This window comes from Myodes glareolus, chromosome 21 (genome assembly GCF_982192425.1).
Source record: "Myodes glareolus chromosome 21, mMyoGla1.1, whole genome shotgun sequence".
NCBI classification, from domain to species: Eukaryota; Metazoa; Chordata; class Mammalia; order Rodentia; family Cricetidae; genus Myodes; species Myodes glareolus.
In genome coordinates, this window is record NC_142046.1 from 62,811,818 (window position 1) to 62,828,014 (window position 16,197).

Consider the following 16,197-nt stretch of genomic DNA (forward strand, 5'->3'; position numbering starts at 1 on the left):
CACATCACAAGTGCATAAGAAGTTTTGCTCTGTTTAATTGCTCGTTTTTAGTGATTCAAAGAAAACTTGTTTTATTGAAATAATACACAAGATTTCTAAAGCATGACGATTACTTTTTGAATCTGTAGCACTGACCAATCTATTAAGTCTTGGGCGAAATCAAATCATTACATTTTCAAATAAGACACACGTGATTCATGAAACTTCCTTATAAATATTTACTAGTAACTTCAAATATATACACCATTAATAAGAGGTTTTATCTCTGTCTACTTTAGTCCTATAAGCTCAGATAGTTACAGTAAAATGTTCAAGGTACCATGGAAGTTAGAGAATATTTACAGTATAAAAATGTCTTTTGTCCAGAAAACTACATACATTGCATGACATTGACAAAGAATACACCACAGTCCAAGAAGAAGATAGTAAGTTGCATTTTTGTTTGGTTTTGCTAAGTTTTAACCCTTATTTTCATTTTTATGTATATAAGTGTTTTATCTGAATATTTGTCCATATACCATGTGGGTGTAGTACCCATGTGAGCCAGAGAGCTTGTTGCTTGTTTGCCCTAGAACTGAATTTACAGACGGTTGCGAGCTGCCATGCAGGCTCTGTAAATTGAACCCAAGATCCCTGGAATATGAGCCAGTATTTTTAATCACTGAGCTGTCTGCCCCAACACTAGGTTGTTAAAGTACAATCCTAAACCAGACGTACCTTGCCCAAACCCAAGAATCCATGCAAAGGAAATGCCGTCAGTTTATCTACGGGAGGGCAATTATTGACATTCACTTCACCTGGTAAGATTTTATGAATCACTTATCTTCTTTCCCCTCAGAAAACTTACCATCTTTCCTTCTAAATGGAAGAGAAATGGATATAAAGGTACTTGCTTTGTAAGGGCTCCATGAAATAATCTATGCAAAGAATTCAGCCCAGTGCTCAGCAAATTTAAAAACAGAGTTAAAGTGTATTGTTGTGATGCAGGCTGAAATCCCACCACTTGGGAAGCTGAGGTGTAAGAATGAAAACTACAAGACTTGTTTAGGTGAGAATTAGTAAGATGATACCTCAACATAAAAGCAGCAGGTAGCAATGAAAGCAACCATTACCAACCTTCATATTTTCATTTAAAGTTTACAAATGACCAGCCATAATGGAGGTGAAATCCAGTCATATTTAATGTGGGAAAATAAAAGATTGCTACTCTCATCTATCAGTCACTTTTGGCTTAATCACTAAACAGAAAATATCTTCGTAAATGAGTGAATTTTTAACACTTACGAAGATTCTTTCAAAGTGAACTATGAAGCAAAACCCAGCCATTTTGCTTGTAGGAGATCTTAGTTAGGGTTTCCATAGCTATGATAAATCATCATGCCCTATAGCAGCTTAAGGAGGAAAGGGGTTATTTGGTTTATGTATATTGAGCCACATTTCGTTGAGGAAAGCCAAGACAGGAAGGCCAACAGAACAGGAACCTGGAGACAGAAGTTGATTTAAAAAAAAGACCAAGGCGAATGCTGTTTGCTGGCTTGCTATCCAAGGCTTGTTCAGATTAATTTTTTATATACTCAGGAACACCTGTGAAAGGGTGACAGTGCCCACAGCAACATGGATCCTCCCACATCAATTACAATTTTATATATATATATATATATATATATTTACATACACATACATACATATACACACACATACACACCCTACTGGTGTGGAAGGTCCTTTTGTCTATGTGTTGTTGCTTTTATTGATTAATAAATAAAGAAAACTGCCTTTGCCTATTGATAGGGAAGCACTTAGGTAGGCGGGGAAAACTGGACTGAATCCTGGGAGAAGGAAGGCGAAGAGAGAGACGCTATGGAGCCGCTGCCAGAGATAGACGTGGTTGGCCGTGACCCTGTGGTGATGCACAGATGACTAGAAATGGGTTAAATTACGATGTAAGAGTTAGCCACTAAGATTGAGAGCTAATGGGTCAAGCAGTATTTTAATTAATATAGTTTCTGGGTGGTCATTTTGGTTCTGGGCAGCTGGGATGAACAACCAGCCCCTCCTTACTATATACCAAAGGCTTGTCCACGGGCCGAAATATTGGGACATTTTCTCATTTGAAGTTTCCTTCTTACCAAATAACTCTAGCTTGTGCCAAGTTGGCATAATTAATACATTAGATAGGGAATATATCTAAAACAGCATGACAGAGAAGAACTGTCAAGAAAGAGATTGAAAGGTGTATGACAACTGTATACAAGTGTTAGCCCAACAGAGTGAGCAGCTGAGCAGGCCAGGTATTGTTGCATAGAGCAGGCTCAGCGTGGAGGAGATGATAGAGAGGATTTCTGTTGTTTTGTTTCTTACAGAATGTCTCCAAAGACTCACTTTATTCTCAACTTCCTTGTTTGTGAAGCTGCACTGAAGATAAAGCTTTTCTCTGACTGTTCACTAATTACGTGAAAATATTAGCAGCATCATAAAATCAAGCCACAAGTGATAAGCAGCTCCCGTAAATAGCACTGGGATCCCTGCAATGTTAATAGAAGCAGCCGGCTGGCGGGGAATGATAAGAATGTAGTGATATTTTAATTGGCACTTGTTCTGCGCACATGCATTAGAATGGTTACAATACCAACGACATGAGTCACTGACAGTAATTCCATGTTAACAAAACACAAATTTCCTTTAATTTAGTATTATGAAGATTAAAAGGTAAGGAAATTATAAAGCCACAATTAGAGGCATTTTATTTAAATGTGGTAAAATGAGTGTTTATTCTTTGAAAATATTGAGAAGCACCACCTTATTTCTGTAGTGGTTGTACATAGCATGATGTGGCTTTGAAAAGACAAGAAAAACAAAAAAAAAACCTATAAACTCTATATCCATTAAAGTCTAATAAGAATAAACTAAATCAGACAGTTAGCATGGTAGCAAGCTCTATGAAGTTTTGATTTGAAGCACAACTTTAAACACTATTATAATTTTTGTTTTTAGTTGTTTCATATAATATAATATGATCATATATTATCCTTCCCAAGCTTCTCCCCAATCTCCCCATTTTCCTATCCACCCCACTTTATGTTATCTCTATCTCTAAAATTAATACAAATACACAAAAACAAAAATCAAAACATTCAACAAATCAATAAGACAATTAATATTTGTGATTATCTTTCCCCTCTGGTGGTGTGCAGAGTGCCTTCCAGCACCATAGAATCTGGACAGCAGGAATGAAGCTTCTAGTTAGACGCCAGATTTATTTCTTCATGTTCAGTGACATTGTATTGCCATCAGCAGTATGGCCTTTCAACCAGTTTGTAGAAAGCAGCCCATAGCCTTGACCACAGCCTGTGATAATTGGGCATTTCCGTGGGAGCATTTTGTCCAACAGCTCCACAAAATGTAATCCGTTCTTGCACTGTCTCCCCCATTAGCTACTGTAATTCTTAATTTTGAAAGCAATACCGTTCCATTCGTCTCGGCATCCTTATCCAATAGCAATTTCTATTCTCACATATGGAGGGATGTCACTTTTCAGATGATCACACCCTTAATATTTGAAACTAAAATGTAAGTTATTGATTGATAAGATAGTTATAAATTTAAGGAGGTTTTTAATATACAGAGTTAATAGTTTTAAGTGGCCCAGAATGGATCAATGGGACAAGGAACCTCCGGACCAAAGTCCTAGTTCTGGACCAATCAGATGACTGACTAGAAACTACTATGTCCATGCAACTGCTCAAAGACAAGCACCATATTTTATACAGTTGTGTTCTACCCTGTCCAGTCCAGACTGGCTCAGAGGGCTGAGAGCTTTACAGATTTGGGACAGGAGGAAAGAGGATAAAGTAGAAAACACAGGAAGATGATAAAGGAAAGGGAAGTACAGAGGAGGGAAAATGAAGCAGGATCCTTTGTGAAATGTGAGCCTGATATGCAAAGTTAGGAGAACCGGGATTGTGGGGTGGTACGAAGTTTTACTGCAGAAGATGAACACAGCCGGGCGGGCCTCTGGCTCTAGGTGTGCTTGGGAACACTCGTAGTTTTCTTGGTGAAGAAGAAATTAGCTATCTCTTGGCTCTGTTTTCTCAGCCTCCTATCCAGCCCAATTTTACATTTTCTGTTTGTTTGGATTATTCAAGGGGGTGACGGTTTCCAAGAGAACCAGACTTTCCATCGAGGCCGTCACAGTCCGGTTCTCTGGGGCCGAATCTCCCAATCTGAGTCACTCGATCTCCTGCGTGGCCTCTACTGTTCTAGGTGGAACGTGCGCTCGTGGGGCCGCAGGGGGCTGGCACCGGTCATTCGGAACTGTGGGACCACGGTGAAGGAAGCCAGGAAGCGTCAAGGGAGGACAGGAGGCTCAGGCCGCCATGGAGCTGTACCTCAGCGCCTGCTCCAAGACCGCCAATGTGGCTGCCACCAAAGCAGCCTCCAGCAGCGTGGCTGAGGACAGTCAGCAATGTGGAGATGTGAGTGGGGTGGTCACTGTGGGGCTCGGCCTGGGAGCAGCAATGGCCTTACCAGCTCCTGTCTGGCTATAGTAGGGTGCCCTAGGCTGGCTGAAGAGAGGGACTCTGTAAGGGTGTGCCCTGCAGGCCTTTGCTTCTGATTTTTGGATTTCTGTCTCTGTTGTGGGAGGAGTTGGGCCAAAACGGAAGACTACTACCGAAAGAAACAAGTTATCTGATTATGTTTCACAGAGGGTACACAAGACGGCAGTTCCAGGGGTGGGAGCCGCTCAGCTGCTGGATCTTCCTCTTGGGGTCAAGCTGCCTATGATCCCAGGAACTGACACTGTATATTTTACTACGAATATCAGTGAAAAGGTAAGGCAGCTTTTTATACTTATGTTAGTGGTCCTGCGTTCCGATGCTGTAGTATCCTTGCTGTTAGAGAACACAGCAGAGTCTATTAGGAGACCATGTACTAGCGAACACAGCAGAGTCTGTTAGGAGACTATGTACTAGCAGGCAGACATCGGACCACAGGTATTGTTTACGTTGTGCATAAAGCAACTTCATCCAGTATGGCTTTATAGGATCATGGTCGAAAGGATTTAATTCCTCAGCCCTACTTTAATTTATATTACATGCAACATATTAACGTTTAGTTACAAGCCATTTATCTGTCTATGTATTAACTTTTTTCTTAGAATTTTTTGATTAAAAGGTTATTAATATTTGCTACTAGTTAAGACTAGTATTTTAATCAATACTGGGACTAAACTCTCAATGAAAGACATTTTTCTTTTGTGTTTTTCTTTTGAGTCAAATGCTATCCCACACAGTAAGTTAAAAAATAGATTTAAAATTATTTTTCTTATTTAGTATTATAATTCTTATAAATGGAAAAAGGCCCTGCCTCTGTGAGGATGAAATCTAGTGATCATCTTAGCCCTCTTCCTCTATATGTAGCTTCAGAATGAGTTCTTCCAGTCGAGATGGTTTAAGCCCATTTAAGCAACCAACCACTACCCATTTTTATTGTCCAATTTGTTGCCAAACTTGGTTTACTTCTTTTTTCTTCTTCATAATTTCTTAATCTGAGTCATTCTAGATGATCACTTGTAAACTACATCACAGTCACTAATTTATTTTTTCCTAGAACCTGCATTTCTTTAGGCTGAATAATTGTACTCATCACTTATATCAAATTCTTAGCAGTTAAGAGCACTGCCAGGGCATAAACGTCGTTTATATACTTCCTACTTCCCTTAAAATGCTTAGTAGTTTTGTCCCATCCTTAGCCTCCTCCAGTTCTTGACTAAATAATTCTGAAGAAGGCTTATTATGTCAAGTGTTACTTTAATTATTATTGAGAAACATGTTTATCATTGTTAAAAGTCAACATTTAAAAAGAGTTGACAGCCAAATGTTACCATCTGAGAGAGACAACAAATTCCTTCCTTGACATATTATTTTCCTTAATGATGTGTACCTCTTATCTTGTCCACTTCTCACTAAGCTACTGGAGAACCGTGCTCCCTGGAAAGCTTTTGTAGTCATTCAATCTACTCTACCAATTAGGCTCTTTAAAAGATGTTAAACCTGTGGGATTAAGACCTCAGTGAGTTAACAAAGGAGTGTTAATTACAAATGAGGACCTACTGTGTCTTGCCTTCCTGTTTGCCCAACACAAGCATTGCTTCTAGTTGTTTTTAGAGCCCTACTCTACCTGATTCTCCAGTATTCAAGAAATGAACTGAACGCATAGACCTGTAAACAAACTGGCACCTTCAGGGCCCCCTAAATTGGTGCACGATATTTTGCGGCAGTGTGAACTGAATTAGATGCCCATACACAGCAATGCTCTTCAGATTCTCTAGCTCCCCCTACATGCTTCAACGTCAACGTCATCACCTGGTATTAGTAAGCATTAGAGCTGAAAAAATACAAAGACAGCATTAGCACATTTTCACACATTCTTCTATCTGGTGCCTTTTCGTCTTCAGAAGTGACTGTGCAAGTTCTTACCATCATTCTCCTCTTGAAAAATTAACTGAGAACTCACACCTAAACCTTACTCTGATAATGTTTAAGTTGATAAATGAGACTGAATAATTTAGGTGTTTTCTTCAAAGGAAAAACATAGGGATCATGAACATTAGTTGACTGCCATTTCATTCCTTTATGTGGTTATGCTTATCATGCTATTTATATGATAATATTTATATTTATAATTGTCCTGTAAAATAATGCTTATACGTTAGTATTTGTTGTGTGAGGTTGTGTTCGCTGTTAACAGAGGATATAAACCTATTTTCTCTAAACAGGCCTTAAAACTAGTATTTAGCGGAATTGTAGAGTATAGACACCGGTTTTGTTTATGATTATAACCCTCAAAGTGCTTTCGGTTTTGGTAAAGATCCCAAAACACTATGATTCTTTATCCTTGGTATTTGGCATCTAAGTTCTACACTGCTAATATGTGTTATTTCCATTTATCTTAGTAAAAGATTTTTGCATTATTTTTCTTCACTTTAAGATGATTGAAACATAGTAGTTAACATTATCCTTTTTTTCTTTTATGTATAGTGTCTTAATCTAGGGGGAGAAAGAAAAGACAGAGTCTTAGCGTTGGTTTTATTTCTTAGAACAAATCATGCACTATTCCTATTCTTTTCCTCATCCTGGTTTTTGTCTCATGGCCATAAGGTGATGCATCAGGGAACAAGCTGGCTTAATGGGGCCAGCTATTTAAATTACTTCATGTGGGTGAGGGGAAGAAGAGAAACTTGTCTGAGTAAGTCCTCTTGTTGCTTGCTTATTCCCAGTTCAAATTTAAACTGCATGTCTGATTTTTTTTAGTCATGTCAGCAGGTTAATTAAAAGTGGATATACATTAATTTATATTTGCAATATTTTAATATCTGTGTATGCAGCTTTTTCGACCTTCCTATGGTTTTAACCTGAGTGATCCTTACTGCCGACTTTTGGAAACCCAATATAAAAGTCTCCATGACCCACATTTAAGAACATACTATAAGCGCAAAGATATTTTGAGAAGACTAAAAAAGGGAGGCTACATCACCAGCAATAACAAAGTAAGTGGACGCTTACTTGTTTTTCTTAATCAAAGAAAACTTGTATCATTTTGTGTTTGTTCCCCTACACTAAGGAAAAATAGTCTGTTGGTGCAAAAAACACAGCTTTCACCTCTAGTGGAATAAGAAATGATTTCTTCTGGAGCTGAGAATAAATGACCAGTGCTCAAGAATGATCAGGAACACAGACTTCAGTTACCCCAAATTCCATGATCTAATGTGGAAGTAGCCTCATGAAGTTTTATAGTAACTAAACAAAGAAAATCATGAATCAAGAGACTTTTAAAATATGATGGTGGAAATATCAGAGAAGTGATTATAGTCAATCAAAGAAGTCTCAGCTGTAGGCCGTGGATGCTTTGTGAATAACATTCTTCGCCCTTTGAGGGGTAGAAAATAGGGTTTTGTTGATAGGTTAAAAGGGGCTTTTACTGTTAGTCCCAATACAGGTGGGCAATGAATGTTTAAAGGCCCTTTCAGATCAGTTATTCCTAGGCTGTGTGTCTGCAGCCTTCCATTCCCCCGCCCCACATCACTGAAGTCTAGTCTGAAGGCCAGCTTGTCAGGCACAGCATCGTCGTTCCGGAAATTATCTTTCAGAAGTTATCACCATTAGCTTTCTCGTAACAGGATACTTCTTGGCCAGCTTTATAGAATACTCAGAGATGAGGATTCCACATGTGATTATTTCTTTCACCCTTTTCTGTTTAATATCAAAATATTGTTGTTGAGTATTTTGTAGCGGCAATGGAATATTAATAATGTTCCCAGCTGATTCATAGTTCTCTTTTTTTCTGTTTGTAACGGTACTGTTTTGTTATGTATGATTTATATTTTAAAAATATTAAGATGGAAATGTAGGAAAGGTAGTTTGTTAGCATCCTGAGAGATTATTCTTATTGCACTTGAACATTATATGTACAATGATAATCCAATTATAATGAATTAGAATTACCATTTTAATAACTAAAGTTATATGTGAATGATAACATCCTTTTTATAACAAAGTTTTATTTCTAAATAGAAGTTTCTTGCTTACAAATGTAGAGGCACCACCTCTCAAACTGTTAATAATTTCTTACTCTTCACACCAATATGTCATTAAATTTTCTTTTTTTATTGATTTTTATTGAGCTCTGCATCTTTCTCTGCTACCCTCCCTGCCTCTCCCCTCCTCTTCAGCCCTCTCCCATGGTCCCCATGCTCCCAGTTTACTCAGGAGACCTTGTCCTTTACTACATCCCATGTAGATTAGATCCATGTATGTCTCTCTTAGGGTCTTCATTGTTGTCTAGATTCTCTGGGATTGTTTCTTTGCTATATGGCAGCCCAGCTAGCTCAGTCGGTAGAGCATGAAACTCTTAAACTCAGGATCATGGGTTCGAGCCCCACGTTTGGTGTCATAAAAAATTTCATTGCCTTTTTTCCCTCTAATAAGCAACTGTTATGACTTTCAGTCTTCGTACATTTAAAATATTGATACATTACTTGTTTTATTTTTAGATCGTATGTAGTTTGAGGGAACTGAATAAATACCGGCAATATCTTACAAGCTTAAAATTAGACTTTGAAAGAAACTACTTAAGAGAACAGGTAAGTTATGCGTTTAAAATCAGTGGTTCAAATAGACGATGAAAGGAGGTTTTGTGTGTACCTGAATGTGCGTAAAATATTGTCTTAAATTTTGAAGTTTAATTGCTAACTAAATAATATTCTATACGAAATTTGGAGAAGAAGTAAACAATATTTGGAAGTTGCAACTTTTGCCCAGTAAGGGAAAAAGATTAGATCATAAGATCAATATACTAATATTTAGTATAATTATTTATATTTAGGTGTTAATGTAGTAGGTAATTCAGTAAACCAAAAAAGTCAGCAGGTCAGATAAGCTAGTTAGACCCTAGCTGGCAGTAGAAGCTGTCTCTTGTACTAGAAAAATTCCAAAGCTAAACCCAAAACAGTCTTAGGAACAGCTGTTTTTCTTCATTACATCTGCGATGTCCTACATAACACTGAAGAACCATAGACCTTGAGTTTGTATCTATGTACAGATACCGTATTCATTCACAAAAACTCATAAAAGTGAGACAGAATTCTTAGGTTATGCTTGTTTCTTTTAGTCCTGAATCAAAATTATGTATACCATCTCTCTCTCCCTCTCTCTCTCTGTCTCTCCTCTCTCTCTCTCTCTCTCTCTCTCTCTCTCTCTCTCTCTCTCTCTGGCATGTGTAGATGGATTCAGATGTTTTTTTTTAAAGTCAGGAGAGTTGAAAATTAGTAAAGCATGTGCTCACAATTTTATATTACGAAGTAAGAATGTTAGAGAAAAACAAGAATGACTAAGGTCAGTTCAGTGCCCACCTGAAATCCCAGAACTCTGCAAACTGGAACCAGAGAACTGTGAGTTCCAGGCTAACCTGGGTTATATATTTTGAGGTATTGTGTCATAAAAACCAAAAATAAATGGAAAAATAGACAGAGACAGAAAATGTAGTATTGATGATCAAATAAAATAGCTGTCTTCTGTTTTTAGAGCAATAAATCCTTATTTTAGTTCAGCTTTCGACTTTTGTAATGGATTCAAAATAGAATTAAATGCAGTTAAACAATTTACCATTTATAAAATATAGGAATTTTAATGATTATATTTCTGGGAAATGTAAAAATTTTATATATTTCTGGCATTCTTTTATTAAAAAAAATAGCAATTGATTACAAAACAGCTACACAAACTGCAAGAAACCAGTCAATTTACTCACTGTTCTGACGTCACACGGTTCCAAAACTGGTTGTTACAGGACAACACACAGTCTATTAAGGACCAAGAACGTTTGTTAAGACACAGGTGAGCCTGAAGCCCTATTATTTTGTGTGAGTGTGTGTGTGTGTGTGTGTGTGCACGCACGTGTGCACGCATTTCTGCAATAAATTATACTCAAAAGCATTGTAAGCAGGACTTTTATTTTCTTAAGTAGTAAACAGTATTCAATTGACCTTTGTTCATTGGTAAGGAAAGAAAGGGAAATGAGAGAGGTGCAAGGATTGGGAATCTTGGTCCTAAAGCTATGAGTGGCTACTTCTTCCAGGGGAGCTGAGATTTCTGGGAACCCAAGAGATAATGAAGTGAGAGCTGAAAGAAGCACCAAATCTCAGAGCCACTCTATAGGAGAAATTATTTTAGCAGCAGCTAAACAGAAAAGCAACTTTTAAAAACCCTCCTTTAAAGACTGACAGCATTAAATCAGTTCAAATCAAAACAGGAGTTTTAGTATATCTGAAGAAAACACGAACATTCTAAAATAACTGCAATGTATTCAAATACTTCCCATTCATAGTCATTAATTAGCATTACATTACCAAATTAATTTTTCTGAATGAAAACCTATGTTCCAGTCTTTTTCCTTTACTAAGAGTGAGAGTTTTATATTATATAGTTTTGTTTTCCAACAGTGCCATAAGACACACTGTAGAGTGATATTTTGTTTGTAATCTAACAAATAAAGCTTGTCTGAGGATCAGAGTGCAGAGGTAAGCTACCAGTTAGTCATAGAGGCCAGGCAGTGATGGACACGTTTCAACCCAGCATTCCGGAGACAGAGGAAGATGGATCTCCATGAGTTCAAGGTCACCCTGGACTACTTGAGATTGACTCTGTCACACAAAGATGATATCAGTACCGTGGGATAACATGCCTTTAATTCTAGCTCTTAGGAGGTGGAGACAGGAGTGATATGGCTGGGCAGAGAGAGGAATATAAGGTGGGAGGAGACAGGAGCCCAGCTGCAGTCTGAGAATTCAGGAGAGACAAAATCGCCCCTTGTAGTCTGAGGATTTGGTTGCCGTAAATGTCTCTGTAGTGGATGGCAGTACTGCTTCTCTGATCTCCCAGCTTTCACCCCCTAACATCTGACCCTGGGATTTTGTGATTATGAACATTTAGAATTCTTGCTACGGCACCGTTGTCCCAGACCTTCAGTGGGAGTTTTGTGTTGCTACCAAGAGCCTCGTGCTCACGTTGTTCTGAAAGTATACTTTCAGTGGCTGTGTTACAAGCCTTGTTTTCTGTTGTGTGTAGAAGTCCAGGTTCTTAAACCCACCGAATTATGGTTCATTGTGTAAAACACAGAATCAGCTTTTCCTCCACCCCACTATTTCTTTTCTTTTCTTTTCTTTTTTCTTCTCTTCTTCTTCTTCTTCCTCTTCCTCTTCCTCTTCCTCTTCCTCTTCCTCTTCCTCTTCTTCTTCTTCTTCTTCTTCTTCTTCTTCTTCTTCTTCTTCTTTGGTTTTTTCGAGACAGGTTTCTCTGTAGCTTTGGAGCCTGTCCTGGAACTAGCTCTTGTAGACCAGGCTGGCCTCGAACTTACAGCGATCCACCTGCCTCTGCCTCCCGAGTGCATGGCATGCGCCACCACTGCCCCCCCCCCTATTTCTTTAACCTTACTAACAAATATGTATTGAAAAAGAATTAAGAATAAGCCAAACATTACGAGTACATCTGATCTGAAGAATGATAAATGGAACCAACAAAACTACAACAAAATATAAAAGCCCTATGAAAGTTCTGTCATAACCATAGCAAGCACGGCAGGACCTGGCTTGGAGTATGGTGATAAGCCTTCCAGTTCACCTGCAATCCTATGTACACCCTCACTCAGGTATTTGGATATGATCAGTAAGGAATTGGAACAACTCGAGCGCACAGCGGAAGAGCAGCGCCTGCTCCGCATGGACAGGGAAGAGAGACGGCAGCGGGAGTATACAAGAAAAAAACTCAATCTTCGGAGAAAAATCGAAGAGGTAAGACGTGACTACAAGTGTTGTGAGGGGAAAATACACAGTTTTTCCATTCGCAAATAAACTTAACATTAGAGGCAGATACCGCAAACAGCATAATGAACAAATATTTTTTAAAAGATGAATTTAAAAAGGTTATTAAGCATGGTTTCACTTTACATTCACTTCAGTGTGCATAGGAAATAATTTTTAAATCGCCTTTGCTAAAAATGAACCATGGCTAATTTTTATTTGTAATTTAAAACTATTCATTTGTGTGTGCACACCGCACAATGCAGTGGAGAAGTCAGGACAGCTTCTGGGGGTCAGTTCTTTCCTCTGCTACGAGGGCTCTGGGAATTGCACTCAGATTAACAGGATTGGCAGCAGGCACCTGGCCTTGCGCTTGCTTTCTTAGTACAAGAGCCCTAAGAAAAGGCCATTCGAAAAGCGCTGAGTGGCTTTCATACATCTGTCCCCAGAAGTGTTGGGCCCTCGACTTGCCAGGTGTTTTCTTGGTGGTGGATAAAATGCACCTGCATTGAAAACAAAATGCCCTCTCCCCTCCACGGTAATACTGTGGTCCTTAGGAATGGAAGACAAAGGAGATGCTGCTGCTCACAAAGATTGGAGAAGATGTCAAGAGAGAGCAGCGGGTAGAGGAACAAAGGCGCAGAAGCCGAGAAGAGAGCGACAGAAAGGTAGTATGAGCTTTAAGGGCTTTCTTGGGATACTTTAAAAGGAGCTTGGATTTTCGGAGAAAATATTTGCGTGGCAAATTATTCAAAAACTATATATATCGCAAAACTAAATGTTAAAAACTTAAGAACCAAAAACCCGGGTGTTGCTGCGCGGCGAGGCCTATTTATGAACTTCAGGAAATCTGCCGACTTCAGTCTCCTGCGAGACTGGCCTTGTACCCACTGCAGTAGCCGCTGTATCTAGATGTGCACATGCCCAGTCTATTGCGTGTTGTGAGTTAAAAAGCATTGCTTCGTTATTTGATGAAACCTCTTGCACATTCATCTTCTAATAAAACTAGCTTTAGTTCTCATAAAAATCTTACTTTCAAAAACAACGTTCTTTTAGAGAATTCTAAGTTTTTGGTAAAAAATCTTTGTTTTTCCTTCATTTTTAAAAAGTTCCACTCTTTCTATGTTTAGTAATATGTTGTACTTTGTAATTTAGAATGTAAAACAGTATAAGAAAACAGCAGCTTACTGTTAAGTACATAAACACACACACACACACACACACAATGTTCTTGTGAGTTAGTATTTAATCCTAAAGTATGTCTTTTTTAAAAAAGATCTATTTATTTTTAGTTTATGTGTAGGGTTAACAGCATATATGCATGTGCACTACATGCTTGCATGTACAGAGGCCAGAAGAGGGAGTCAATCCCACGTAACCTGAATTACATCTGGTTGTGTGCCCCATGTGGGTGCTGGAAACCGAGCACAGGTTCTCTGCAAGTGCTCCTAATACCCAAGCCCCCTCCTGCTTTTGATTTTATATCCTATAGGTTATTTTGTAGGCGGTTTCTTTATTTAATAAAGCATACTAAATGATCATTCATGTTAATAAATGTACATCTAAAATTCTACATTTGGGGTAAACTATTCTTGACAAACTTAGATGTAAATTTTACAAAGTTTTATTTGTATTACAATATATCATTATACTTAAACTTCACAAAATATTGGAAATTGAAGTAGCTGTTTTATTTTTCTATAAAATATCATAAATTGAAGTTTTTACTTTATTTTCCATTCTGCTTCTCACATCTTAGCCTTGTTCGAGATTCACTGATGATGTGAATAAGTAGGCTTGTCTTACTTAATATAATCTACATATTAATACCTTATATTCAGTGTTTCAACAGCTCTGTACATACCTAAAGATAGCACACACACATAAAATAGTTAATTGTAGTAGATTTTAATAATAGAATAGTACTAGGCGTAGCAGTTTCTGTTGCCCTGCATCTCAAAAATAAAATAATACTTTTACTAGAATTAGCTTTGAGGTTCTCTGTGTCTCTAATACTTACTTTTCATAAGACTTAAAATTTTTTATTACTAAGCCAGGCCTTGTGGCACATACCTTTAATCCCAGTACAGAGGCAGGCAGATCTCTGTGAGTCCGAGGACAGTCTGGTCTGCAAAGTGAGTTCCAGGACAGCCAGAGTTGTTACACAAAGAAACCTTGTCTTGAAAAACAAACAAACAAACAAATTCTATTACTAGATTGCCAAAAGTTTTATCAGAAAGGAATATTAGTGGGTTGTCAAATATTTTCTTTGATGATTTTGTTGAATTGTTGTTAATGGTTCTTTGGAGTGTATAAAATAAGTGAAACATTAAACTGTCATTAAATCAATTCATTTGGTCAAATTTTACTGTAATTTTTATGTTATGTAGTTTGATACATAGTGCCAAAAGTATGTGCAGAATTTTGCAGAAGAAATCAGCTTTATTTTTTATCTCATGTAGTTTCTTTGTCTAGATCTGGTGTCAGTGCAGCACAATATCATTCAGCTAGGTTATAACTCTGCTTGGGTTTCTCCTGAATCTCTGAGTTCACCATTTGTGGCAACTTTGGAATTTTTTAGGTACCAATTGTAAAATATTTCTGTTCTATCTCATATTAGTTACTTTTCTCTCTGTGGTCAAATACCCAACAAGCAGTGACTTAAGGAAGGGAGAGTCTATTCTGGCTTTCAGTTTGAGAAGATACAGTCTCTCTGTAACTTACGGAAATAATGCAGGATCAGGACAGCTGGTCACTGTGCATCCGCTTTGGAAGCTCAGAAAAAAATGAATGTCTGTGCTCACCGCAGCTTTCTCCTTTCTTTTCTGAGGTTCCAGCCCCTGGAATAGTACCGCCCACATTTAGGGTGCATCCACTCTTCTCAGTAAACAACCTTGCAGACCCACAGTGTGGTAAATATCCACAGTGATCCTCAGTCCGACAAGCTTGCAGTAAAGATCAACTGCACATGGATTATATGCTTTCCTCTTGCCAGAACCCTAACTACTTCAAACGGTCTCTAGCTCCCTGAAAGTCTGGGTGTTCTCCCTTTCAGGGCTCCCTCTAAGATCCTTTACATCACTGAATTCATACAGAATGCACCTATGCTGGGTGCACTGAAATTTTCAACTTGAAGTCTAAGGTCGTCTTTCTTAAGTTAATTATAACTGAATGATATATTTTTTATAGGTGACATGTCCCTGTCTCTTTACAGGCCTAGCATTCTGCAACTTGATGCCTTATATTGACTTCTTGTGTTCAGTCTTTCTATTACTTTGGAAATAGTTCTGATTAATCAGACTTTTTATGATTTACTAGGTGAGACCAGTGTTACTGTTCATCAGATCTAGGTATTGCCTATAATCGAAGCCATTTTAGTGTTCTCGCCAGTACGACTCATGAAGCCTTCCTAGTGGAGCTTGTAAAAATGCATACAATTTTCATCTTTATGGAAATGCAAAGCTCCCTCTCCTCTCACCCCTCAGGATGTTTTTATGTTCTCTTGTGTACTTCTTTATGTGCACTGATCCTTTTTCTTACAGAATGCTGAATAACATGTCTAGGGCTCTCTCTGTGTATCTGCCACTCTTCTGACATGTGCATGCTCAATAGTAGCCCAGAGATTCACAAAAAAAAGTTACATTTCTAAAACTGCAATCATTCTTCCGAAGTATTCAGTGAGGTAAACTGTACCCACCTAAGTGTGTGATCAGAAATAGAAATGGATTCCTTACTGCTCTCTAAATACTCTAAATTTACAAGTCAGAAAACAAAAATAAGTGTCTATTTCTATTATACTATATGGTTTAAATATTTATTTGGAACTTATAAATGTCAAATTA

General features: G+C 38.0%; 1 protein-coding gene across 1 annotated transcript in view; it reads left to right on the forward strand.

Moving 5' to 3' along the window:
- Positions 1-4,376: 4,376 nt before the first annotated feature.
- Positions 4,377-16,197, forward strand: part of Fsip2 (fibrous sheath interacting protein 2) — a 75,369-nt gene continuing 63,548 nt past the window's right edge. Inside the window, exons 1-7 of the mRNA XM_048426279.3 lie at positions 4,377-4,475; positions 4,707-4,832; positions 7,388-7,549; positions 9,053-9,142; positions 10,255-10,394; positions 12,205-12,346; positions 12,913-13,023. Coding sequence (XP_048282236.3) covers positions 4,377-4,475; positions 4,707-4,832; positions 7,388-7,549; positions 9,053-9,142; positions 10,255-10,394; positions 12,205-12,346; positions 12,913-13,023 — 870 coding nt within the window. The remainder of the gene's footprint in view (positions 4,476-4,706; positions 4,833-7,387; positions 7,550-9,052; positions 9,143-10,254; positions 10,395-12,204; positions 12,347-12,912; positions 13,024-16,197) is intronic.